This window comes from Lepidothrix coronata, unplaced genomic scaffold (assembly GCF_001604755.1).
Source record: "Lepidothrix coronata isolate B3197 unplaced genomic scaffold, Lepidothrix_coronata-1.0 Scaffold214, whole genome shotgun sequence".
Taxonomy (NCBI): Eukaryota; Metazoa; Chordata; class Aves; order Passeriformes; family Pipridae; genus Lepidothrix; species Lepidothrix coronata.
In genome coordinates, this window is record NW_016690394.1 from 638,124 (window position 1) to 665,042 (window position 26,919).

General features: G+C 53.5%; 2 protein-coding genes across 6 annotated transcripts; one reads left to right on the forward strand and one right to left on the reverse strand.

Moving 5' to 3' along the window:
* LOC108506444 (protein-arginine deiminase type-2-like) lies at nucleotides 1-9,671 on the reverse strand. Its single transcript, XM_017833463.1, has 15 exons — nucleotides 9,524-9,671; nucleotides 7,624-7,810; nucleotides 7,474-7,543; nucleotides 7,242-7,303; nucleotides 7,045-7,162; nucleotides 6,397-6,522; nucleotides 5,799-5,977; nucleotides 5,516-5,619; nucleotides 5,119-5,410; nucleotides 2,844-2,995; nucleotides 2,477-2,621; nucleotides 1,774-1,867; nucleotides 976-1,061; nucleotides 682-810; nucleotides 1-294 (listed from the first exon to the last, which is right to left on the reverse strand). Exons 1-15 carry the CDS (start codon nucleotides 9,667-9,669, stop codon nucleotides 61-63), a joined length of 2,124 nt encoding a protein of 707 aa, XP_017688952.1. The 5' UTR covers nucleotides 9,670-9,671; the 3' UTR covers nucleotides 1-60.
* On the forward strand, nucleotides 2,986-26,919 carry LOC108506442 (protein-arginine deiminase type-1-like). Of its 5 annotated transcripts, XM_017833456.1 has the most exons (18): nucleotides 5,366-5,631; nucleotides 5,752-6,163; nucleotides 9,216-9,319; nucleotides 17,756-17,930; nucleotides 18,371-18,440; nucleotides 19,659-19,720; nucleotides 20,398-20,515; nucleotides 20,629-20,754; nucleotides 21,340-21,515; nucleotides 21,600-21,703; nucleotides 22,016-22,139; nucleotides 23,491-23,598; nucleotides 23,688-23,839; nucleotides 25,436-25,580; nucleotides 25,803-25,896; nucleotides 25,988-26,067; nucleotides 26,437-26,562; nucleotides 26,645-26,919. In XM_017833456.1, exons 3-18 carry the CDS (start codon nucleotides 9,309-9,311, stop codon nucleotides 26,876-26,878), a joined length of 1,905 nt encoding a protein of 634 aa, XP_017688945.1. In that variant the 5' UTR covers nucleotides 5,366-5,631; nucleotides 5,752-6,163; nucleotides 9,216-9,308; the 3' UTR covers nucleotides 26,879-26,919. The 5 variants fall into 5 exon arrangements, with proteins under 5 accessions (XP_017688947.1, XP_017688945.1, XP_017688949.1 ...); XM_017833458.1 differs by lacking the exons at nucleotides 5,366-5,631; nucleotides 5,752-6,163 and adding an exon at nucleotides 2,986-3,611; XM_017833460.1 differs by lacking the exon at nucleotides 9,216-9,319.

Here is a 26,919-nt window from a genome sequence, read left to right on the forward strand (position 1 = left end):
GGGAGGAGAGAGAAGGAGGAGGAAGAGGAGGAGGAGGAGGAAGAGGAGAAGAGGGTCTTGCTATGGCGTGAAGTGCCACCATTTGAAGGTGAAGGGCCGTCGCTGGACGTTGGTGCCGCACCGGACCTCACCCAGGCTGCCGTGGTAGGAGGCCACCTCCTCGAGGAAACGGCAGCTCAGACCCAGCGGCTCCAGGAGGGAGCGGATCCGCTGCTCCAGGCAACATTCTCCCGCCGTCACAGGGCCGAAGGGTTTGGGGATGCCCAACTCCTTGGCCAGGACGATCATGGTGACCTGTGGGGTGACACCGAGGAAGATCAGTGGTGTTGGGGTTGATGACACCCAGAGGAAGGTGTTGGTCACCCTCCTCCATCAGCCTCAGCCCTCAGCCCATCAACACCAGTTTCTGCAGCTGCCCTCCCACAGAATTCCAAATCCAACATAATTTTCCCTTTTTTATCATTAAAACCCACCTCACTATCTCAATTTCACCGCTTTGAGAGGGTTTTTGCCTAAAACCCCACTGCAAGCAACACAAAGCCACAAAGTTATGTTAGGCCTGCTGAATGGAGATATTTCCTTTTTCTATACAGCTGATTTGTTTTGGGACAACTCTGGGGACTCATCCTGGCTGACTAAGCTGCTTTTTGGAGAGGACCTGAGGAATGGGGACCCCCTCACCGTGTTGGGGAAATACGGCACAGCTTTGCCCTGCTTGTCGAGCTTGAAGAGGGCGGGCAGGTCGATGATGTCCTCCTCCATCAATCCCAGCTCCCTCTTGAGAATATCCCTGTTCCAGTCGATGCAGCGCTGGAGGGGATGGAGAAGGGCAGGTTGAGAGGGGGACACACATGGGCACAGTCCCCAAAACCATCTCACGCAGGAGAAGAGCCCAAACACACCACCTCCCTTTGCACCACCCTGGGGCAGTTTTTGCAAGAAATATAAATTATTACCAAAAATGTCAGTTCTTACCTGGGCATACTGGTTCTGCTGTGCCAGGATGTCATTGGAAAGGACCTTGTTAATGGTGACTCGTTTCGTGTCTGTCCCCGAGTACCCTAAAAATGCAACGTCCCATCAAAATGAAGCCTGGCTTAGGATGGGGTACACAGATGGATAAAGTCCCCCATATCCCAATTTCCTGAGCTTGGAGTAGGGCTGCTGGAGTCACAATTCTTAGTGTATTGGGAAAGTGAGGGAAGAAAAGCTCTGCCCTTTGGAAAGAGCACTGGAAAGGTCTTGTCATCCAGCTTCCTGCCCACAGGAATCGTTATCTGCTGAATTTCTCCAGAGCATCCACCACCAGGATTTGGATCCACCCCTTGCTTTGGGGCCGCCTGGGTCTTCTCAGTGACCTTAAGGGACCCGTGGAGATATGGAGATGTGCTTCCAAACCCATCACGGATCAAAATCCCAAAGAAAGGATTCCCAAAGCGACAAAACGGTGCTAATTTGGGTAATGTGAGAGCTGCCAGTTGTCCTACTCCGTGCCGGAGCTCCGCTGGCATTTGGAGATGCTCCATCCCACCAACCAAGCGTCCCCTCCACGCGGAGGGCTTTATCCCTGCCATCCCACTCACTTCCCAAAATAGGCCGTGAGGAGGCTGGGGGTGGTGGGCGGGCATCCCGTTTGCCAGCTGTGAAGGACAACCGGGTGGGACCATGTCCCCGTGTGGCCCCGAGTCCCCCTGTCCCTCCAGCTGCCCTCGGCCTGGCTACTGCGGCTCCACTGACACCAAACCCTGCCCAGAGCCACCCGTGTCCCCTTGCCTTTGAACATGGTGGCTTCTCCCTGGCCTTCCTTCTGCTTCTCCCGGAAAAGCTTGTAGCACGCGGCGGGACTGGCCATCACCATCCGGAATCGCTGCGGGAAGGCGGGAAGGAGAGGAGTCACCCAAAGGGGATTTTCCAGAACCTTGGGAGACCCCAGGGACTTAGTTTTGCAAAGAACCTGTGCTAAAACTCTTCGAATTAGGTGTCTTTGCTGCTATTTAGTGCCTTTTTTAATGCTTGGAGGGTTTGTGGGGAATGTGTGGGCATAAAGATTCCATTTTTGAGTCATCCAGGTCAAGGCTTGGTTTTCCTGAGGGAAAAGTCTTGTGTCAGGGTTTTCCTGAGGGAAAAGTCTGTATCAGATGCAGCAAAAACTGTGACAGAGGAAAGAGAAATGTTCTGGAAACATCTGGGAGAAGCTGAGCCGCTGGGAATCTCCAGGGTCATGGATTTGCATTGGAATCTTGAGGTTTAAAGTTCTTGGACTACCTGTGCAAGCATCGTTTTCCTTCTGTTTCTGTTAATTATTCACTCAGCAAGTCCCTTTTTGTGCTCAGATCCCTCATTTTGGGGACAGGAGTGAAACCCAAACTGGTTGGGAGTGCCAAAGAAATGAGTTTTGGGGTTTTTCCTAGAGGTGACCTAATGGGATTAGTATCTTGGAAGAGGAACACCAAAGGGATGTGGGATTTTGGGGTACCTTTTTGTCCGAGGTGGGCACGAACGTGAGGAACTCATTGACGTTGCCCACGGCCAACCAGTCAGAGTAGAGCTCCACGGGAGCCTGGACTCGCTGGGCATGGAGGAAGTCCCTCACCATCCTGGTCATCCTCCTCCCTGTGGATCTGGGAGTGAAATCCCCAAGAGAAGGAGTGCGAGGATGAGGATTTATCCATCAACACGTACTTGGATGTAAATAGCCGCCAAGGTGGAGGAGACTGAGCGCGCCCACCCCTTTCACAGCCACTCAGGCAAGGTCTAATTAACCCAATTAACATGACTTTGATGATATTTCGGGGCTCTTGTGGTTCCTTTGCTCCCAAATCCGTGTGTTCCCCATGCCTTACGTGGGGAAGCTGCTGCCGATGAGGATCCTGCCCAGGGGATACTCCTTCCCTCCCACGGACACGGGTGGACTGACCTCCAGGTTGCCGAAGGAATCGAGGCTGGTGATGGCTTCAAACAGGGGCTCCTTGTGCACATACCCGAAATCGGAGCCCTGGAAAAAGAGGGATCACTGCCCTGAGTCCCTCCTGCCTCCGGCGTTTGATCCTCCAGCCGGGCTCAGACCTGCTCCGGAGGGTAAACACAGCAAGAGGGAGGCCCGTCCATGGGTGAGGAGAGGGGAAAGGAAAGGCGAGAGGAGACAGGTCTCTGGGTCACGGAGGAATAAATGGCAAAATCCAGGAGCAGAGCTGAGGCGTTGAGATCCCACATCTCCTCTGCTATCCCACAGCCAACAGTTAAGTGTCCACATTAGGTTAATTAGTACTGGGGCAGCCCCGGAGCGGAGCTTCTGGATGGCTCTTCCTGAGTGGGATGAACTGCAGCCCCTGAGGGTGAGTCTAAGAGCCACCCAAAGGGCTGTATGGCACTTAAATCCTGCTTAAGCCCTGATTTCCAGGTCTTAATATATCTGGGACTGAGGGTGTTGTGCGTGCAGGGTAATTAACTCTTGGCTGTGATGTGTCAAAGCCTAAAGGGGAGATTGTGGAGTTAAAAACAGGGCAAAAATGGCACCGATGGGACACAATTCCTGCTGTGGACCTGTCCTTGATCTCCAGTTTGAGTCAACACGGGCTTGGAGCTCCCGGCAGCCCCTGGGACCAGATCAGGTATCTGTTAGGTTGGAGTTAAATCCCAATCACTTATCAGGGTTGGGTTTCCATGGGGATAAACCAAATATACAGGTCGGGAAAAATGAGCAGGGAGACCCGAGAGTGCTTGACTTCCATCTAGAAATTCCTTTTTTCAATTGAGGGTGTTTGGAGAAGCCGGGATAGAGAGAGTACAGCTTTCCCCGAGGCTCCCCGTGGGGTTTTGGGGAGTCTCTGGGGGATTGCTGGGATCAGCTCCTCTCTCTGGGTGCTGAGAGGGGAACTGAGCATGAAACACCTGCTCTCAGCTTGTTTCAGTTTAATAAACCACGGAGCCCCTCCGGTTTCAACTGTCAAGGCACTGGTTCATCCCAGGTTTGCAGGTCGCATCCAAGTCCTATCAGTTCCCCGTTGATTTTGAGGGGCTAATTCCCTGCCGGCTCCGTTTCCCTGGCGCGGGGTCCCAGGGCTTAGGGCTTGGCCGGGGTGCGAGGAGGACCCCGTGCGTGCTGAGTTTGGCTCAATATTCTGAGCTGGAAAATGAGATTGGAATGATAGCGGCGGGGATTAGGGGAGGCTTCAAAGCAGAAATCGGAGAATAATGTGTTAGCGGCTCCCAAGGCTGAAATTGCTTCCCTAAGTAGGGAGCAAAGCAATTCCTAAAGAGGGCAGATCCGAGCGGGCACCCGCTTATTCGCTATTGCCACCCGCCGCATGACTCCGAGACTCTATGTACTCATGTCAGGCATGAGAAAAGATGGATTTCAATGCTCCTGAAAGCTCTTAACCTTCCCCAAAGTGACAAAAAAAGTGACTTGTCCTCTTCTCCCGTTACTGGCGGAGAGAGGATCCGGGCTGAGGCTGCTGCCAGCGCCCGCTGGGAGTGTGGGACAGCGATTCCGTGGCTATTTGGGGGTGTCCTGCCCTTTCTGCATGGTGGGATCTCAAAGGGATCATCTTTTTTTCCATGCTCGTCTTTGCTGGGCTCTGCCAAATCGCCCTCTGCGAGGTCACCGCCATCCTGGCACGCCCTGCCCATGGCTGGCCCTTTGCCTTGGCAAAGAAGCCCCACGGGGATGCTGTTGGCAGCTTGTTCTCTTCCAGGGAAGTAAGTTGACCCCTCTCATGCTTCCCTTTCCTCTCCTGCTCGGAAGCTGCTGGATATTCACGGGCATAGGGGAGGAAAGGAAAAACCAGCCCACCACTGGGGTGCTGAGGGTGAAGAATTCCAGTCCCAGAGCTTGGCAGGAATCTTTCATTCCCAGAGGCGTGAGCTCCTCCTTTCTTCTCTCACCCAACACCTTCTGATCCCTGCTTTGAGGGGGAGTGAGGGTGTTGGTGTGCTCCCAGCTGGAAGTGGATGGGATGGTATCTCCATGCAGAGCTGTTAAACTCATTTTCCAGGCAATTCCTTGTATGGCCCCCAAGGAGCCAAGTGCCAGGAGGGTTTTAGGAGTGGGGAATTACATGAGGAATAAAACCTGCAAGCTGCTCCTCAGGCAATGCAAGCAAATCCTTCTCTTACCAGCAGCTCCTTGACGGGGAGTTGCTCCATCCCTCTATCCCGAGGGGAATCCAGCACCACTGGGAAGCACTTTTGGGGAGCGTGGGTGTAACCAAACTCAATCTCATCCTGAAGAAGGGAGGAAATCCCGCATGGGGCACAGGAAGGAAAAGCTTTTCCCTGCCTCTGGAGCCCCCCTACCTGCATCCAGCGATCCCCACGGTTGGTGTATCCGAAGCAAACCTTCAGCTTGCAGCCAGCCTTGGTCACCAGGGTCTGGATCTCCTTGGTGAACAGGTAGTTGTCCTTCATGCTGGGAAAGGGGATGGCAGGAGGGAAGGAGATGAAGGGTGGATATTCCCTCTGCCCAGCCTGTCTCCGGGACTGGTTTGGCTGGGAATGCCCTCCCCGGCCTCACCTGCAGAGGAAGACGTTCACCGGCGCCAAGGTGTTGGGGGTCATGATCCACGGGGCCACCCGGAACACCACTGTGTCCGTGAAGGCTGGAGTGTGGGGGATACCCTGAGGGAGCAGGTGGGAATCAGGGTCTGTCCACACACTATTCCCCCCAAATGCCCTTCCACTGAGGTAGTTTTTGGGGTTAATTAATGGGGATTACTCTCCGTTCCCTCCCCATCCCCTTCTCTGGGATAGCTGCAACAAGAGACCCCATCTGCACCCCTTCCCTGGAGCTCCCAGACCTCTGCCAGCGTCTCCAGGAGGCTGACATGGATGGAGACCAGCCCGGAGAAGGAATCATTGGGAAAGCAGAGCCCCTGGACGAAGAAGTCAAGCTCGGCGGCCCCGCCGGGGTAGGACACGGCGTGGAAGAGCTTCCTGCAGCCCAGCACCTGCACATAGCGCTGCCCAAAGAAGGGATCTGCAAGGAAATGGAGAAAATGGGACAATTCCAAGCTTTCATTGGTGTTCCAAGCCTATTTCCTTGTGCAAGGAGGACTCACAGTCCCTCTGTGCTGGAGTTTTTCCACCTCCGTGGAGATACAACTTTGTTTGTTAGAACCACCTCAAAACAGGATGGAAGGATTTCGCAGTTTTGTCATGGATGGTGAGTATGAGGAAAAATATCTAGGCCTTTCCTTGGATGGAGCAGCCACTGGGAAGGCATTTTCATGGAGTTTCTGCTCATCCATGGGATGAAAGTGCCACCAGGCTGACAGGGAGGGAGGGCAGAGAAGAAAGGAGCAGAGGAGGTAGAGGAAGAAGAGGAAGGGGCAGATAAGGCAGAGGAGGAAGGGGCAGAAGAGGAGGAGGGAGAGGAGGAGGGGAGGAAGGACTTACTCTGCACATGGAACACCCCAACCCTGTCAGCGTCACGGACAGAAACAGAGAGAACGATTTCATATCCCCGGGGCAGGCGCTGGGGCCCCTCCATCCTCAGCACCATCTGGGCCATGTCCTCCAAATCTGGGGGGCAAACAACAAAATAAGGAGATGTCTTATATGCTCCCTCCTGGAGTTTGCACGTCCTTCCCAAGCAAGCTGCTCTTCACTTGCCACCACCCTTCGCAACCTGGAAAAACAAGCCCTGCTCCTGCTGGCAAAGCTCGTGCCTTGTGCTGGGAAACAAATGCCCTTTTTAGCTTTTATTTTCCCTCCTCACCCCTGGCACGGCCCGTCCTTGACCTCAGAAACCTGATGGGCACCGGCTCCATGTGGTTTTAGTTTTCCAGGAACAGGTGGGTGTATTCCTGGCTGCCTCATCCCGAGCTCCTTTCACCTGCGTGAGGCAGCCCTGGTGATTTTTTGGGCTCAGCTTCACGACTCTGCGTGGCCACAAATGCTTTGTGTGTTATGAAATGCAAAAAAATTCCCACATGGGAAGCATGTCCAACAGCTGGTGGAGAGCAGCTGGTTCCTGAGCAAAATTCCGTCCCAAAAAACGTTCAAGAGGGGGAATCATGGAGGATTTTTGGGAAGCTCTGTTACCTTCTTTGTTGAACACCTGCTCGTTGTCGCAGTCGGACGCCAGAACGGAGGGAATCTCCTTGTCACAGCCGACCAGCAGGATGGCCCCGTGTCCCTCAGGACCCCAGCTCCAGCTGGCCTACAACAGCCCGCTTAGGCTCAGCAAGCTCAGCCTCAGGCAAGCCTGTGGATTTTCCATGTGGAGGGAGAGGGGTTACCTTGTTGGGGCTGTTCCTCTCCACCACGCCGTCCTGGTCCGCGTCGACGTCCAGGGAGATCCCTGGATGGACAGGATGGGTTTCACCCACCCATCATCCCAGGGCAAAGCGAGGTTGGGTGGGAGAAAAAGCCCCCTAGACTCGGCAAACGTGGGTCTACCCGTCCCCCCACCCGCCCAAGGGATCAATGGGATGAGGATGGATTGTTGCACCCAGGAGCCTCCGTACTCACCGATGCCGGTGAGGAAGACCCCAGCTTGGGTGATGGGCTTCCCTTCCCCTCCATAAAAGCTGACGGTGACCTGCAAACCCCCAGATCCCTGATTGGGAAAGGATGTTCGCCATCCGTGGAGGTCCCACACCGCAGTGTCCCATCCCTCACCTTGTTGTCGTTGACCTCGGTGCTGGGCTGGCTCATGCTGAACCTCAGGACTGTCCCCTCCTGCAGCGGCCACCGCGTCCCACTGCCGGGCACCGGCTCGGCCTCGTCGCGGCCCCGGGACACCACATCCACACTGACCCCCTCCGTGTGCTTCACCCCGAAGGAAACCGCCCCGGCTGGGGCCGCCCTGCCAGAAACACTCTGCGTTTGGAGAGGTTTGCACCCAAAACACTCGGTTCTCACCGCAGTTAATTCCACGGCCAAGACCGGGCACGCCGGCGTCACCACGCTCACCACCGGCTCCTGCTGCCCTTTCCTGCCTCCCTGGGAGTTTGAGCTGTCCTTTGCTTTTAGGGCAGAAGATGCTGTTTTAGCACAAGGAGTATTTGAGCCAGTGTAGATTAGGATCTATAATAATCCCAACAAAGCCGCTGGAATTGAACTTGGGTTTAATGCCCTTCAGTGGAGAAATCCCTGTTTATTTTCCAGCCGGTGTTTGACAGCTCATCACGGCACCGTGGCCACTCCACTGAGACACTTTTCCATGGGAAACTCTAGGGGGGCTGATTTTATCCAACTAATTTGGGGGTGATTTTATCCAACCCCAAAGCTGACGGTGCTGCCCCACTCCCAGTCCCATATGCCCTTTCTCTTCCCCAGCCACTCCGAACAACCCCTTCCCCTCTTCTGGCTCCTTTTCCCGAATTTCTGCTTCCCAGCAAAAGATGCTGGTTTAGCACATTGGTATTTGTAGCCATTGGTGCAGATTAGGATCTCTAATAATCCCAGTCTAATTGGTGCTGCTGGAATTGAACTCAGGCTTGCACTTCAATGGAGAAATCCCTGTTTACTTTCCAGCCAGGGCAAACCCGGTGTTTAACAGCTCATCACAACACTGACTTTTCCATGGGAAGCTCTAATTTGGGGCTGATTTTATCCAGCTAATTTGGGGGTGATTTTATCCAACCCGAAAGCTGTTGGTGCTGCACCGCTCCCAGTCAAGGGCGCCCTTGCTCCTCCCCAGCCACGCCATGCAACCCCTTCCCCTCTCCTGGCTCCTTTTCCCGAATTTCCCAGTCTTTCTAGGTTATTATTTTTGGGCTGTTTGCCCCGACACTCGAGAGCTGGTGCCGGATCCCCGTTACGGCTTCATTGCTCAGATGGTTTCTGGATGCCGACGGTCCCACCAAACCTGCCCCGTCGGGGAGGGGGGAGGGAGGAAACCTGAGCACTCCTTTGCTCCTGCCTGGGTGTCTCTGAAATTGTTAAATTACTTTTAATTACACATGGAAAAACTGGTTCAGTTTCCTTGTTTCTTGGTTTTGGGAATCCCACCAGGAATTTGACCTGGCGAGGTGCCAGGGGAGTAACTCTGCTGCTTGGCTTGAATATCAAGGGTGAGATTTGCAAAAGCAGCAAAGACCAGAATTAACCCCCAAATGAGCTTTTAAACTTTTTTCTTTTCCCCCTTGGGGGGGAATAATTATCCTGAAATTCAACATTGGGGTTGTTTTAGGGAAGGTGGTGTGGGGATTTCCCACTTTCCCAAGACACATTTTTTCGCTAAATCTTGTTTTCCTTCCCTCTCCCAGCTGCATCCCTTCCTTTGCAGTCCATCCCTGTGGCTCCTGCTCATCCCTCCGCTCTCCAGCAGCATTCCAAGATGACACCGGATCAAACCCAGCATGGACTCGGGGTAAACACTGCATTGTGGAAATGGGGATGCTTGAAGCTTTCCCGGGATTTGCGCAGCCTTGCAAAGCCCAGGGTGGATTTGGCCCACAAAAAGGCGTCGGGGCCACGGGGTTTGGGAAAGCAGGCGGGAAAACGAGGAGGGGGATTTGCAGGAGGGGTGAAGGTGAGAAGGAAGGCAGAGGGAAGGCTGGGGTGTCCCACTCACCCGTGGACATCGGCGTGGATGCGGGAGCCCAGCACGCACAGGGCCTCGATGCGGTCCCCGGGCTGCAGCCGCAGCGTGCGGCCCCCCGGCATCTCCCGGCCCCCCGGCATCTCCTGGCCCCCCGGCATCTCCTGGCTCCCTGGCATCTCCCGGCACTGCCCCGGCAGCACCGACCCCCGGCACCCAGCCCCTGCTCCTCCTCCTCCTCGGAGCACAGCCCGGCTCTGCTGGGCTGAAGGTGACACTCTGCAGCCCAAAGGCAGGGGGAGGCTGGATTGGACCCTCTAAAGCCTCGGGAAGATGATCTCCGAGGGGAGGGAAGGGATGGAGAGGGAGGGCAGCTGGCCTGAAGCCTGCTCAGCTCTCAACCCTATGCAAGGAGCTCCCCCAGCTGTCCCCAAATCCCTCCACCCTCTCCGTGACCCCAAACGGGAATCACCGACGTGGGGGCGATTTTCCAGCAGTTTGGATTTTGGCATATCTGCCCTTTTTTTGCTCTCTAGGGAAAATCTCTGGCTGCTCTTGGGAGGCAGAAACACGGTTTTCCAGCCCTCAGGCAAGAGCAGAACTCTCCCTTTTTTCCCCCTGCTCATTTTCAAAGGGAAACTGGGAACCAGTTGCTGCTGAAGGGAAATCAGGGTGGTTTTGCCACCCCACGGAGCATGGCAGGAGCAATTGCTGCCCACGCAGCATTTGAATTATTTATTACCATCCAACTAAATATTCATTTCAGAACCCAAACTTCTGCCCCAGATTTTGGAAGCCACAAGCAATTAGTGACAAGCAGAAACGTTCAGGGTGATGTTCCCTATTTATATCCCTCTTGGGCTTCTCTTTTCCAGTCCTCGCTGGCCGCGGTGCAGGGAATCAGCTCAAATTCAGTTTTCCAGATGAAAGAAATCCTGGCTTGGGTTTGGTTTGGGTTTTTTTTGCCACGACCTGAGCAAATGTGAGCGAGGACTTTGCTGAGCACACAAAAAAGATGCAGTTTTGCCACTTTTCTGCATATGCAAAAATGAGATTTGGGGCAGCAGGGAGACTTTCTCAAACAGTATAAATGTTCTCCCTGAGCAATATGAGAAAATAGAACACACTTTGCTCCCAGGCTATGCAAAAACATTGGGAATTTGGGTCAAATGACCCCTTGCTTAGACATCCCAGTCCAAGATTTGCCCTGGAATATGTTCCATCTCCCAAAAAGCATCTGGTTTGTCTGTGTGACCCTCGTCTGTTTAAACCACCAGGAGAAACAAACACTCCTGAAAGAGGAACCAGAAAGAGAAATCATTTAAAAAGAGAAAAAATAGAAAGAAACCAAAACCACCTCGTGTTTGCACCAGCAGGCTCTGCTGTCCAGCACTGCAGGAAACTTGTTTTCCCTCTTTTTACCCCAAAACAGCTGGAATTGTGTGGTCAGGGATGGCCTCACCTCCCTGCGATCTGTGGGCTGGGAAAATAGAGGTGTAAAATCATCAGTTTGGAAGAAAATTAGTAGAAAACCAGCTTCTCTTTCATAATTTTCACTTCCCAATTTCTGTCCCCCCCCAAATCTGGTATTTCAGTTGTCAAGGAAGAGAACAAATGTGATTTAAATCCTCCTTTGCTTAAAAAAACCCAACCCAACCCAACCCCAAATCCCTCCCATCTCATAAAGGGGTTTCGGCATCACTTGGGAATTTTAAAATCAGCAGGATTTTGAGCTGGTTTGTTTTAGTAATTGATATGTTAATGTATTTGTAGCCCTCTTGGTGTGACAGTGCTGGAATTTGCCAGCCCCTGGAATTTGCCGGGCAGAAGGAAAACTGTGATCCCACGGGAGCAAGTGTTACCTGCTAACAAAGATGGGATTGAAACCCTGGGGGTTCTGGGAGTTTTTGGGTCACTCTGAGGGATTTTTGGGCTTGTTTGTGCTTCCCTGGGAGGAGGCAACAAAACAAAATAGAGGAAAATGCCCTGTTTGAGGGCAAAACCAAAGGAGGAGCTGCTGGATTGAGTGGAAAAGGGGCTGGAAGAGCCCATTTCTCCTCCACTGCACTGGTCCCTGTCTTTGGGGGTTTTTGGCAGCCAGGTTTGCTCTTTAGAAGCCATGTGGGGTCTTTCAAAGTTTCTTGGGATCTTGGAAAGCCTTTGGGGGGTCTTCAAAATCTTCTCAGAGTCTTTGCAACCCTTCTGGGGTCTCCTAAAGCTTCCCAGTGACTTACGACCCTTTGGGATTCTTTGCCAGTCATGCAAGGTCTTTGTAGGCCTTCTAAGGTCTTTGCATGGCTTTGGGGTCTCTTAAAGGTTTTTTGGGGTCTTTGGGAGCCTTTGTGGCTCTAAAGTGTTCTCAGAGCCTTTACAGCTCTGCTGAGGTCTCCTAAAGCTTCCCCGGGACTTTACAACCCTTTTTCTTTGCCACCTGTTCAGGACCTTTCAAAGCTCCTTTAGGATCTTTGCAAGGCTTTTGGGGGTCTTTCAAAGCTTCTTGGGATCTTTGCAAGCCTCTGGAGGTGTTCACAGAGCTGCTGGTGTTGGGAACAGGCACAAGGACCTGCCTGATCCGTCTCAGTGAAATCCTGGGTGACTCCATCCATGGTTTGTTAAATCAGCCTCAGTTTGTGCTGCCAGAACGCGGGTTTTCAGGAGGCAAAAGTGCCTTTAGCGCTGCAGCTCCACTCTGGGCTATCAGGTGGGAGATCAACAGCCTCCCAGGACACAGAGATATCCATGGATATCTGCAGGGAGGTGTCTGGAGGCTCGTGGTTCCCTGGCTGTGGTCAGGCTGGTCAGAGGAGTTCTCTGGGTCTGTCTTAAGATCAGATCAGCCAGATTAGGAGCTGCTCTGCATGAACTTCTCTGCTGCTGGGGGAGCTCTGCCTGCCCTCCTTTCCAGCACCTAGGAACAGATCCCAGCTCTGGGGCTTGCAAACAGCCCCACGGAGCTGATTCCGGAGGGTTTTCCCTGAGGAGCACCCGGAGGTGGGTCCTTGGGGGGATCACACCCGGGGGGGCTGGATCAGGAATTTTGGGGTCATTCTGTGGCTCCCTCGTGTAGGCACGAGCCTTATTCCAATGAGTAGGAGGGAAATGTTCCCCCATGGAGTCCTTCCAAGCTGACCTTTCATGTTTAGGAGGTGCAAACAGGTGCCCATCCCGAGAGAGCCACGAGGCGCTGCCTGTTCCTGCCCGTTCCTGCCCGGAATTTGGGAAGAGGCAGCTCCGAGGAGGCCAAACCAACGCACTGGGGAGGATGAAGGCAAAGCTGAGCCCACCCCTGGCATTGCTGCTGCCTCTGGAGGTCTTTGCAACACGCCTTGGAGAGGGGGTGTTTATAGGGATATTTATAGGGCAGCCAATTGAATGCAAAGTTGGGGCAGAGCGTGGGCAGGGTGAGCACAGGGGGACATGCACGGCTCCAGCCCCGGGGAAAAGCAGTTTTATGGGATGCTTTGCTCCTGGATTATGGTATGGAGCCTCCCTGCAGGCAGACGCCTGCGTTTTGTGGAGGAGAAAGGACAGAGGGGGATTTTTGGGGCTTTCTGGTTGCAAAGCTGGGAGATTTTCCAGGATTGGCACCAAAAAGCTCTTTTTACCAGTCCAAACCAGCGTCTCCCCATTATTCCCTGTCTTCCAGCTGGGATGGGGAATGCTTGGTGGCTGTCTGGGATGCTCCAGCCCTGCTGTTACAGCTATGTGCCTAAAGAAAATAAACCCTCCTGCAAACCCCAGCGGGACTTGATAACTGGTTTGATGTCTTGCCCTATTGCAAGTAATTAGGCTGACATGGCTCTTAAAAGTTCCTGCCTGCAATTAGACATGCAGAGTAATAAATAAGGGGTAATTATCGGCTTAGGGAGATTATCAAACTTTCCTTGACGGAGTGGTGGTGCAGGATGGGTGAGAAGAAACGCCCCAGAGGGATCTGAGCTATTAATGGGATTCCTGGGGCAGCACTGAGGGGGGTCAGGTCTGGCTCAGTCGTGGCTAAAACCAGGCTGATGTTGGGCAAAAGCCAAAGTCAGGCCCAAAAGCAGGTGGGCCGAGCTCCTGCAGTTTGATGGACAGGCAGGATCCCATCTGTCATGTCCCAGGGATCTTAATGGCAACTTTCTCAGGACAAGGTGTTATTAGGAAGAAACACTCAGCTCTGAATGGGCCCGATGACTTAAAATGTTCATTCTGCCTGTGCACGGGCATGTCGGGCTAATAGCAGGTGGAGGAGGAAGAGGAGGGGAATGGAGGTCCCACCCAACCCAGACGAGGTGTTTGGGGCCTGCCCGAGCCTCCGCAGGGATAGTGGCGGCTCCGAACGCCCGGGACTGACCGTGCTGGAAAAATCCACCCAGACCCGACGGGGATGGGAGCTCTGCGCTCTGGGCTCTGCGTGTCCATCCCTCCTGCATGGGGGTGATCCCAGGGGGATTTGGAGAAACACTCTCTGCTGAAGGCCCTGGTGCTCACTGGGAGCCCAAAACCACCGTCCTCCCCCTCCCTGCAGATTACAGACCATGCCGGCCTGACCCTGTGGGGATTAAGGTGTGTTCCCTGTCCGGCACCGGGAACCAGCCGAGCAGGATACGGGGCTCCAATCCCAGCAGGCAGCAAGCTCAGCACCGTGCCCAGTCCAAACCAGTGAGACCAGCAGCCACGAGTGGGGAGCCCAACCTGCAGCTCCCTTCAGGAGAGATGCTGCCGTGGCCAAACTCATCCTCAGAGGATGCTCTGGGAGCTCCTCACTCGCTTTTCCAGCTCTGCTTCTGCCCAGCTCCAAGTTTTGGGGATCCACAAGGTCCTTGAGAACCAACACAATTCCCAAATCTAGGAACACCAGGAATTTGGATTGGGCTGGCGTTTGGAAAATGGGGTTTTATCTGAAATCTTTGGCAAGGAGAGCTCTGGGAGAGCCTGGAAACTCTGCCGGTGTTCCCCACCGGAGCATCCCACCGCTCCTCCAGGCTCCCACAGGCTTATTAAAGCCCTTCTTGCATCTGAGACACAGAGTTGGGGTTTTGTTGCTGCAATTAAAGTCGGAGGGAGCCCTTTAATGTGTCCTGGCTGGGAGATGTGTAAAGCAGCCGGTTTGATCTCCCAAGGGAACGGCGGCTCCTCCGGCTGAGCACGCGCCGTTCACTGCCCTGCCGGGGATGGGGGCCCCAACTCTGCTGAGCTCACTTGGACCTTCCCAGCTCCCAGGGGCTCCTGCCACTCCCAAAACTGGGTTTCTCCTGATTCCAGCCCTCTCTTGCCCATTGCATCCCTAAACTGAACACATCCCCACATGAGGATGAGCCACGTGGCAATGGGACACTCTCGGTCCCTGTGTTGCCTTTTCCTCCATCTCAGCTCCATCCTCCAGACCTCCTTCCCACCTCAACGAGATTAATCTTGCCTGGCTTCCTCTTTGCAGGCAGGCAAATCCTCCTGGGATGGCCTGGAGAGAGATGGCTATCTCCAGCAATGCCACCTTCCAGCAGAGGGGATGATTCCCGTGGGATCTTTGCCCAAAAAATCCCAATCCCCTGAAACACAAGGTCCAAGCGAAACGCTGACAACTTTTAATTTCCATGGGAAGCCTCCTGTTGGTTTGCTGTTTGTTGTTTTCCCCTTCCCTGCCAAACAAGCAGTTTTCCCTGTGCCCGTTTCTGCCCGTCTCCTGTCCTCGGGACTCCTTCTGATGGGAAGGAGCGACCTGAGCAAACATTTCCTTTAGTCCAACTTTGTTCAGGCTTTGCCCCGATGCTGCAGCCGAGGCCGTGAGTCACCTGTGCAGAGGCCACACGGAAAATTTGGGTTGTTTTAAAGAAAAAGCTTCATTTCAATGATAATATTGTAATAACCCCAAACAAGCCCGTCGTGCTGCCAGAGGAGTAACACATGTTTAATGCATTAGAGCCTTGGAGGGTTTAGATGGAGCCGTAAAGGAATGAAAAGGGGGAGAAGGAATCCCTAAAAGCTCAGTGCTGAGCATCCCAGGGCAGGGTTGGGTGTCACCTCTGCCCCGTGTCCCCTCCCCGGGGCCGCCCTATCGCCTCCATCTCCCCAAGCGGGGCGGCAGCTCGTTGGGTGCTGGAGGTGCTGGAGGTGGAGACGGCAGGGTCCCCTGGCCGAGCCCCGTCATCGAGGGAAGGAGGAGTTAAATTCCCCTGCCTTTTAATCCAGTCCTGCTGGTTTCCCTGCAAAGCCAGGCAGCAGCTTCCCTCCCATGCAGCCGCCGTGCCCGGCACACCATGCCCCAGCGTCACGTCATGCAGATGTCCACCAGCCACGCCACCTACGGCGTCTGCGTGCTGGGCACCGAGGTCTTCCTCGACACACGCCGGTAAGGTCGGGCTGGGGGATTCCCGCCGTTTTCCATAGGGCTGGTGGGGTTTGGAGGAGCCCAACGGTGTTTTGGAGCAGTGAGGAAAGCTCAGAGCTCATTCAGAGCCCACAGCAGCAGCTCACCCAGCACTCGGAGGGCCATGTCTCACCGGGCATGTTCCAGGGGGACGTCCCCCGGGGAAGGATGTTGGCTCTGGCGAGGCGTCGAAGTGTTACCGAGCCGTGACGGTTTGGAGGCAAAGCCTGAGCACACCCTGGCTAAACCCGGATCTATTTCTGGCTGGGAAAACATTGGGCAAGAGCAATTCAAGCTCAGCAACTTGGAGCTAAAACGGGCTGAAGGATAAAATGCGTGGCTCAGGCAGAAAAAATCCACCGGCAGGTTTTGCACGGGCAATTCCAGGAGAGGAGATTCTTCCGGAATTAAATACAGGGGTTGGTTTATTGGTCAGATACGAGGCTGTGTTTACCCTGCTGTTACAGGGTCATTATTTAATAAATCAGTTTTATAATGATACAGACAGGACGAGTCAGTCGGCATCACAGCAATTATTGGGGTTGTGTGTTGGAGCCGGGCCAGGATGTGCCATCGTCCCCCTCCAAGGGCTTTGCACTGAGCTTTGCCTGCCCTAAAAGAGTCTTATTTTCTCCCTCATCCAGACGGGAATATATAAAACCTATTTGCAAGTTTTTTCCTGGTTTAGGACTCAAAGCACACTCAGATCTATTTAAACATGAGGCCTGAGCCCCAAAATGGGCTGATTTGGCTCCTCTGTAGCAAATTTGAGCTTTGGACCAGAAAGCAGATGGTGGATGCTTTTTCCACTAAAAAAATGAGATCATTTTCTTCCAGGACAGCACCAGCTGGGGGGAACTTGGTGATTGATGCATCAAGTTTTGACTGTGGTTTGGGCTGTTTTGGGGCAGAAAATGGAGTTTGGTGGGAATCTGGTGATGATGAGGTGGGAGGGCTGAAAAAACAGGGCAAATAGACCCAAACTGGAGAAGTCACAACATCCAACAATGCGCAGGTGGATTTACAACCAGGGCAGTAAAATCAGGGCCAACTGACCCAAATTGGAGAAGTCATGATATCCAACAATGTTCAGATGGATTTACAACCAGGGCTGTAAAACCAGAGCAAATAGACCCAGACTGGAGGAGTCACGACATCCAACACTGTGCAGGTGGATTTGTGACGTTACACGACGTTAGAGATGGGGGATGACAAGGGAGGTGATGCTTTAATCTCCCCTTACAAGCTGCTGCAGGCAGCAGGGATGCCGTGCCAAGAGCAACACCGGCAATAAATCTCCTCTGTGTCAGTTTTTTGATGTTCTCCCTTTTGTTTTCGCTGTTGAAATTTCCCACCTTGCTCCTTGTTGGAGGCTCCCGATGGCAGACAGGTCGGAGCACTCATGCTCCCGGGATGGAGGTGCTGGGACTGTAATGAGCAGGTAGGCAGCACTTCAAAGGCTGCCAAAGGATGTCATGCAGGTGGGGTGTGGGTTCTCCATGCTCGGATTTGGGCTCCACTCCAAGTTGGAGCATCTCTCAGCTAAAGGGATGGTCCTGTGATAACCATCTCCCCAGATGGTTGACATTAAAAATTATCCTGGCTCTTGGTCAGGGTTTTGTTACAGGATGCTGAAATTTTGGACATTTTCTTGGTGTTGTGGAGGGAGGTTGGATGCCCAAACTTCAGCGATTCGCAGTTCAGGCTTAACCACGGAGGGACGTGCCGGAGCTCCAGCGGGAGCTCTGCTTGCTCAACACCACCACAGAGATAGGACGCAGAAAACTCAACCATTTCATCACCCAAAGATGGTTTATGAGCCCTTTCCACCTGGTTAAGGCTGGATTTTAATTCCAGGTTCAAGCAGAGGAGAACTGGAGGGACGACTTGATCTCTAACCCAACGCTCTGTTTCAGATCTACCCCCAAAGCTGCCACGTCATTCGATGTCCACGCCACCTCAGCGGTCACGGTCCACATCATCCACAGCCCCACCACAAAGCCCATGATTAACTCCAGGTGGCCCCTGGATCCCGACATAGAGGTCGTGGTGACAATTGATGTCACCAGCAGGACCGTCAATGACAATAAGGTCAGTTGGGTTCTTAAGCACTGAAACCAGAAAAATGAGTCCAATTTCCCGGGAAAACAGGGAGGGTTATGGGCAGCCTCTAAGCAGTCGAGTCAATACTAGGTAGTGCTGACACTGGGCTTATTTTCATGGAAAAAAACCCAAAGAGAATTGTGTAATTAACACGTACCAAGAATGAAATTGAGAAGGAGAAGGAGACTCCATTTTGTACCCTCCTGATGACACAGTGGCAGTTGCAAAAGCCGGTGTCAGGCAACAAAAATCCTCCAAGCTTGGCTGTTTCCGTGCCCGTTTTTGTGCTGAACCAGTTCAGGGAACTCTGATTAATGGAGAAAGGCTTGGGTGAACCCTCCAAGAACTGCTTGTTGGTCAATGCAATGAGCGAGAAGCCCCACTCAGCTTTTTGGGACATGGGCCATGATGTGGGGGTGTCTTTGCAGGTTAAGATCTCCTACTATGGCCGGGAGGGCAACGAGCTGGCGGTGGCCTGGCTGTACCTCACGTGTGTCGGTAGGTGTTCCACAAACCCGGGCCAGACCTGGCTGATGTCAAGAGCTGGTTGGGTTCGTGGGATGGGAGTTAAGTGGGGGGCGCGGGGAGGTTTGGGTGTTCACAGGTGCTGACGAGCAAGAGGGAAACAATTAAAACATTATTACGCTGCCTTATATGGTGCAAAAGAGAGGGGCTGGGCCGGGTCCCCACCCAGCACACCCCGAGCATCCTCCTCTGCTTGCCAACACCGGGCACTGGGACAAGAGGATCCAAAGGAGATCTCCTCACCCACCTTTGCCCAGCGTCCTTCTCCCCCTCGACCTCCGTTGCAGTTGGGGGAGAGGGACGGGCACCAAAGTGTTGTCTGACCTATTTTAGAAGTTTAGGATGAGATGAATCATTCCCTCCAGATGCCTGTTTTTCCCTGCTGACTACAAAGGGAGTCTAGACAACCGGTCTGGATGCAGAAGCCTTCGACCTGGATGGATTAATTACCCCAAATTTGGGATTTTCTAAAGCGCTCACATGACACCTCTGTCCTGAAGTCATGAATGTGCCTCCCAAAATTGGGCCTGAGGAGGCTGAAGGTTTCCCACGTCCCTCAGCTGATGGTCTCCACTGGAGCCATCTGGGGCTATCACGGCCACAGGGCTTTGGCCTTGCAAATGTTCTTCTCATGGTTAGACTTAGACTTTCCTTCCCAGCTTCTCCATGTCCTCCTCTCTGCTTAATCCCGGTATTTTCCATATGTGGCATATCCCGCTCAGAGGAGGTTTTTTATTAGGTTTTGGGTGAGATTGCTGGTAAGCCTCTGCTTTGTAGCAGCAGAGGCAGAAATTTGGGCCAAGAACAGGAGGGATAGTCCTTCTGAAGTGTTGCATCAAGCCTTGGAATTATTTAGGTGTTCACTCAACCACAGGGAAAACACTTTTTTGTGCCTCCACCATGTTTTGGCTTTGTAAAAAACACAATTGTAAATGTGAAATTGGTGAAAACATAAAATACACCATAAAATGGGAATGTCCCAGCTGGGAACCAAAATGGGAGAAGGCAGCTGGAAATCAAAGGGGGAAAGCCATGAAAAAGCCATTGGGTTGGATTTTCTACCAGCGTTTTGTTGGAGATGTTGGGTCTGGAGCAGCTTTGGGGTGTGAAGGTGGGGTTGGTGCTGGATGAGCCCAAAATGGCACCAAGAGCTCGTTCTCCTGCCCGTGGTTCCTTCTCTTGATACCTCAGATGTGTCCCTGGACGTGGACTGGAGCCGGAGTGGCAGAGTGAAGAGCAAAGGGAAGGACAAGGTAACGAGGAGCTTTGCTGGAGGGGCAGTCCTGGCCTATCCATTTGTAGTCTCTTCCCTGAAAATCTCCAGGAAGGAGAGGGACTTGGGTGGTGTCTGAATTAGGGCAAATAACCTGGGAAATCCTCAACCTACTAATTGAGGAGGAAGAGACTTTATTTTCTTATTCCATGCCAAAATTTTCTATGTCTCCAGTCCAGCCCTGAGGATCCCGTAGGACAAAACCCTCTGCTTTTTCTTCCCTTTCCTTTCTTCTTTCTTTTCCTTTTTGGACTTGAAAGAGGCCACTAAATGAGTTTAGCAAACAGCCAGAGATTTACCCCTTTAGCAACAAATCTGCATATGCCCAAGCCCTTAAGTTGGGCTAATTAAGTGCAGCCCAATCAACGGCGCAAATCGTGTATCGAGAGGGGACGTGTCTCTGGAAACGGTGCAGCCTTGTCCAGAGGAGGCCTGGCAGATACTTTCTGCCTGGCCAGAAGATAAGATCTCTTCCAAATAGTCTTTGCTGGCCCTGCTAGAAGCTGAGGTTCAGAAGCTTAGTGCCTTGAAAGCATTACTGGCGTTTGGGTTGTCCTCTAAGCGTGGAGGACAGTGGGCGTTTCCCCGGTTAGTGAGGAGGATGGGATGGCGTGGGGGGAATTTTGCTCTAATCCTCTTTTGGTGCTTCTCCTCCAGGCCAAGTGGACATGGGGTCCGGATGGACACGGTGCTGTGCTGCTGGTCAACTGTGACCGGGACAGCCCCGGCACTGGGGGGCCGGACAGCAGCCAGGCGGACATACGGACCCCCGCAGGTCGGTGTCACCCACGGCCTGAGGGCACCCAAGGGCACTCACTGGGGCCTTTCCCACTGGCAGCACCTCCATCCCCTCTCTCCACGCCCCCTCTCTCCACCTTTCCCCCCCAGACCTGAAGGACATGTCCATCATGCTGCTGAGGACCCAGGGGCCCAGCGCCACCTTTGCCGAGTACCAGGTGGTCCTGCACGTCTCCGAGACGGATGCGGATAAAGTGCGGGTTTTCCATGCTATCCGTGAGTATTCCTTCCTTCTTATTTCCCAGATATCTGAACACAACCCCAAGGTGAGCAAACCCTAAATTTTCCATTCATTGGGGTACCTCCATTTGCCGGAAACACTCGTTTATCCCCAAAGATCCTCTGCTGCAGTGGAAAGTGGGGCTACCTGGAAAAAATCAAGGGGGAAAAAAGATCAAAAAAGGCTTTTCCCCATGAGATTGATGAAATTTTGACATTCCTGTGGACCAGAAAGCCCAGCACCCCTTTGGCATGGGCAGTGACCCAAACCCCAGAGCAGCCCATCCCGTTCTGCCTTTGAACGCCCCAGCAGCTCCGTCCCTGGCAGGTCCCCACTGAAAATCAGGTCAGGGCAGCCAAGGGTATCATTAGATACTTCACTCGAGCCACGCACCTTGAAAGGGTTGGACCTGAGGGTACGGAGTCCTCTTTGTCCCAGGAAGATCAAGTGTGTTCCCCAGGGAGGAAGAGGAGGCACTCCCGCTCCCCTCCAACCGCGCGGGCATCGGCCCCGCCGGGGCCTCCTGCCAGCCCAGGGCGGGTTGGTCACCGTGTCCTGGGGGTGTCTTGGTGGTTCTGCAGGGAGTGACTCACACCCCCACTACAAGCCCGTGCTGGGGCCGGACAAGCTCTCCTACGTGCTGGACCCCGTCGGCAGTGGGGAGAACACCTTCTACGTGGAAGGGTTGGCCTTCCCTGACAGGGGCTTCTCGGGCCTGGTTTCCTTCAGTGCCAGCTTGCTGGAAGTCCCCCACAAGGTACGTGAGGTTTGCCCCGTCCCCTGAGCTCCCTCAGTGGCTGGGTTTCCAAGCACTGCTCCTTGCTGGTTCTGCCCCTCACAGAATTCCCCGGGCACCCCGATTTTCACGGATACAGTGGTTTTCCGCGTGGCTCCCTGGATAATGACCCCCAACACCCAGCAGCCTTTGGAGGTTTTTGTCTGCAGGTAGGAGGGGTGTCACTCCACTGCTCTCCTGCCTTGGGGGACTCTTCAAGGAGGAGTTTTAGGCCCTTCTTTGTGGTGCAGCAACAATGGGGTGAGCCAGGCTTTGTGCATCCAGTACTGGGAGCGATATTTGGGAATGGAGCCCGATGTCACTGTTATTGCAATGCCAAGGAGAAAGGCTGGAGGCTGCTCTCCAGGTCTGTCCCATGCAGGACTGTTGCCCAGTGTGTTTAGGAGGGAGGAATGGGCTGCATGGTTGGGGTTGTGGGAACTTCTCGTGGTCCTACTCCTCAGTCCCCCCTCTCCCTCCAGCATCAAGCAGGGCTCAGATTCCAATGAGGCCTTTCTGGAAGGGATCAAGATCCTGCTGAAGAAAGCCAACTGCAAGCTGACCATCTGCTCGGAGCAGGACACCCGGAGCGACCGCTGGATCCAGGTCATCAATCCATGCTTGTCCATCAATCTGTGCTTGTCCATCAATCCGTGCTTGTCCATCAGTCCAGGCTTGTCCATCAATCCAGGCTTGTTCTCTGTGGCTCTTCTGGTCCCTTACAGGCTCTTGGAGCACATAAGGTGTCACTCCCAATGCTGGCACCCCCTGGAGGGACTGGTTGCTTGGGAAGCACTCGGATGCCAGGGATAGACCAGGCAGCTGGGAAATGAAGCCCAGGGAAATGCTGCTGGTGGTGGAAACCAGCACAGGCAGGGAAGGGGTCCAGGAATCCTGGAACTGGAAGAGGGACACAATGGGGCATTGGAAGAGGGGCCTCATTGCCAGAGGGACCCCGTGGGGCTTTGGAATAGGATGTCTACTGCAAGAGGGACCCCACTGCAAGAGGGGACCCAATGGGGCATTGCAAATGTGACCCCACTGCAAAAGGGACCCCTTGGGACTTTGGGAAGAAGGACTCCATGGGAGATTCCATGAGGGATCCCGTTGCAGGAGGGGACCTCATGGAGCGTTGCAAGAGGGTCCCCACAGCAAGAGGGATCCCACGGGATTTTGAAGAGGGAACTCATTGCAGGAAGAACCCCAAGGGATACTGCAAGGGGGACCCCACTGCAAAAGAGACCCTGTGGGACTTTCAGAGGGGGTTCCCACTGTGAGGACACCCCGTGGGGCTCTGCCAGAGGGATCCCACTGAGAGGGATCCCATGGGAGCATTGCAAGAGGGTCCCTGTTGCAAAAGGGACCTCGAAGGGCATTGCAAGAGGGACCCCATCACAAAAGGGACCCTGTGGGGCATTGCAAGAGGGTCTCCACTGCAAGAGAGGCCCTACAGGACATTGCAAGAGGGGCCCTGATGCCAGAGGGACCCCATGGGACATTCCATGAGGAACCACATTGCAAAACAGACCCCATGAAATATTACGAGAGGGTTCCCACTGCCCAAGGGACCCCCTGGAGCTTTGGAAGAGGGTCTCCACTGTGAGAGGGACCCCACTGCAAAAGGGATCCCTTGGGGCTGTACAAGAGGGTCTCCCCTGCAGGAAGGCCCCCCTGTGCCCCCCCAGGAGGACAGGGGGTGGCCAGTGGGCAGTGCCCTCCCTGTCCCTCATCCCTGCCCCTCTTCCTGCCTGTCGTGGGCCCGTATTGTTCCCGGGGGTGTCCCGTGCTGGGTGGGGTGTCACCCCTGGGACAGGCAGTTGTGGTTCAGGGCGAGAGCTGAGCTGTGACGGGCTCACCCCATTTCCTGCTCCACCCTCCCCACATCCCTGGGGAGATGCCTATCACCCTGCCCGGAGCCTTCCTCCTCTTCCTCCTCCTCCTCTTCTTCCCACCACAGGATGAGCTGGAGTTTGGCTACGTGGAAGCGCCACACAAGACCTTCCCTGTAGTCTTTGACTCTCCCAGGAACAGAGGATTGAAGGATTTTGCCTTTAAGAAGATCCTGGTGCGTCGTTGCAGCTGAAGCCCTTTTCTTCCCCCAAAATTCCCCCTATGGAGGGTCCTTGGCACCACTTCCCTCCTCCTCTTCCCCAGGGCCCTGATTTTGGCTACGTGACCCGTGAACCCCCCGGGAAAAACATCACCAGCCTGGACTCCTTCGGCAACCTGGACGTCAGTCCCCCGGTGACGGTGCGAGGGAAGGAGTATCCCTTGGGAAGGATCCTGATCGGCAGCCCCCTGCCTTGGTGAGGAGCTGGGGGGCTCCAGCCCTCCCTCTGCAATGTGGGCAAGCACCGAAAATCCTTGCCTGGGAAAAGGGACACCCCTCACGGAGGAAACTTGGAGTCAAAATGAGAATCAGGAGCCAATTGCCACCAAATCCCAGACCTGACATGGGAACCACGTCGCTGTCCCTTCATCCCTCACAAAACCCTCCCCCTTCCCAGGCCTGTGGTGTTTGCTCCCATCCTGGACGCATCCAGGCTTGGAATTTTTTTCCTGACTTATTAAAAAGAGGAGCAGGGAAGTCTAGGAAAGGGTCAAATCCCGAAGAACTGGCAGTGGCTTTGCTCGGGCAGGCGGTGCCTGGTGCCGCGGGAACAGCAGCGAACCCTCCCTCCGCAGAGGAGGGGATTGCCCGGGACAAACAGGGCAGGAGCCATCCCGGCTGGGCTGGGCCGGAATAACCGACGGGATGCTCCCACTGCTCCCGCGGATCCGGCAGCAGGGAAATGGCATTTCCCAGCCTCTCTAGGCCCGTAATTATCCCTCATTAGCAGGGGGTTAATTAATGTTTTCCCAGCCTGTTGCCGTCTGTCTAAGAAAACTTCGCCCCCGCACAAAGCGCTGCCAGAGGAGGGATTTGGGAATCACAGGGATGGGAAAAAGGAAACCCAAAGGAGCTCAAGAACAGGGCATGGAATGCACCCACTGCCTATAAATACATATGGCCTAGATATATATTTGTATATATAATTGAGGGATACATTAATATACTTATGCATTATATAAGGATGTATTAACATATTTATATATTGTATTATTTATACTGATATATTAATATCTTAAGTAGTATATAATACATAATATATAACATATAACATACAATATATAATAAATAATAAATAATATATAATATATAATATATAATATATATAATATATAATATATAAAATATATAATATATAATATATAATATATAATATATAATATATAATATATAATATATAATATGAGGATGTATTAATATTTTTATATATAACATAGGGATATATTAATATATTTATATATAATATAATAATATAGTAATATATTTTAAATATAACACAGGGATATAGTAATATATTTTTATACTTAACATTGGGATATATTAATATATTTATATATAATATAATGATATAGTAATATATTTTATATATAATATAGGGATATAGTAATGCGTTTTTATATATAACAGAGATTAATATATAACATATTTACAACAATGAGTAACATACAATAATATATAACATAGTTCTAATGATATATAATTGAGGTATTAGATAGATATATCTGTATTAATGTAGATTAATATATAATTTATATTAATTGGATACAAATTTTTATATATAAATGCATATATAAACATATATTCATATACATACATATAAAATGAACATAAATTATATCTTGATATATATAATACAGCTTGGACTGTTTCCAGCCTCCCATAAAAATTGGATGTTTCCCACAAAAATTGGATGTTTCTTCTCCCCCTCCCCTGCTGTCCAGGGCAGGGTGGGGGTGAATTTTGGGGAAGGGGGCGATGGCTGCCCACCTTCCCCTGCTCCCTGTGCCCGCAGGGCCGCGGGCCGGAGGATGTCCAAGGCTGTCCGGGATTTCCTGTACGCCCAGAAGGTGCAGGCGCCGGTGGAGGTTTACTCGGAGTGGCTGAGCGTGGGCCACGTGGATGAATTCCTCACCTTCGTCCCGGCCTTCGACAGGAAGGTACCGAGCCCCGGAGCCTCCCTGCTCCTGTGGGAGCCAGAGCCAGCCCTGATGCAGCTGCTGGGCCTCCACGGGGACATGGGGGGGCAGCTGCCTTTGGGGGGTCTTCCTGCAAGAGGAGAAGTCTGTGGGTGGCATCCCATGATGCCTGGGGCTGGATTTGGGAGTCTCTCCAAAGGATGGGGGGATAGAACAGCATGACCCCTGGGCTCTCTCCCACAGGGATTCCGGCTCCTCCTGGCCAGTCCCAACGCCTGCTACAAGCTCTTCAAGGAGAAGCAGAGGCAGGGCCACGGGGAAGCCACCCAGTTCATTGGTAAGGGGGTGAGGACATCCCTGGTGTCCCTTCCCATCGTCCCTTCCCTGTGTCCCTTCCCATGTCCCTCACTGCTCCCACCCCCGCTCAGGGCTGAAGGGCAGCGAGAGGAGGAGCATTGATGAGATCCTGGCGGACGAGTCGCTCAAGAGCGACAACAGGCACGTGCAGGTGGGTCTGTGAGCCCTGGGCTTGGGGGGATCCGCTCTCCTCGCTCCCATGGCACAGCTGGGTCATTCCTGGGGGCAGAGATCCTGGGCAATGGCAGGAGTGGGCAAGGAGAGCAGCCAGGAAGGAGCCAGGCAGTGCTGGTCACCCCAAGGCCTTTGTCCCTCTGGCAGATGCCCCAGGTGACACAGAAGGACAACTGAAGCACCAAGAGGTTGCTCGGGTTGGGGATGCAGTGGGAGTTGCTCAGAGGGATGGGGTGGGATGCAATGGAGTGGGTGAGGATCCAGGCAGGATGCAGGATCCCCACATGTGGGATTTGAGGAGCTGGGACGGCCCAGGGTGGCAATTCCGGGTCCCTTTTCCCCTCAGCGCTGCATCGACTGGAACCGTGACCTACTGAAGCAGGAGCTGGGCCTGAGCGAGCAGGACATCATCGACATCCCCCAGCTCTTCATCCTCATGGGCTCCCGTGCCGACGCCCTCTTCCCGGACATGGTAAGGCCTCCGACCCCTCCTTCCCCCCCAACCCTGACACAGCCCCACCTAGGGTGGCCAACCCCACTGTCTGTCCCCCCAGGTGAACATGCTGGTGCTGGGCAGGCACCTGGGCATCCCCAAGCCCTTCGGGCCCGTGGTGGGCGGGCAGTGCTGCCTGGAGCAGCGCGTGCGGGAGCTGCTCGAGCCCCTGGGCCTCACCTGCACCTTCATCGACGACTATTTCTCCTACCACGTCCTGTCCGGGGACGTTCACTGCGGCACCAACGTCCGCAGGAAGCCCTTCCCCTACAAGTGGTGGCACGTGGTGCCTTGAGGTCCCTGGAGACACACCCAGGTCCTGCCACTGGGGGTTGA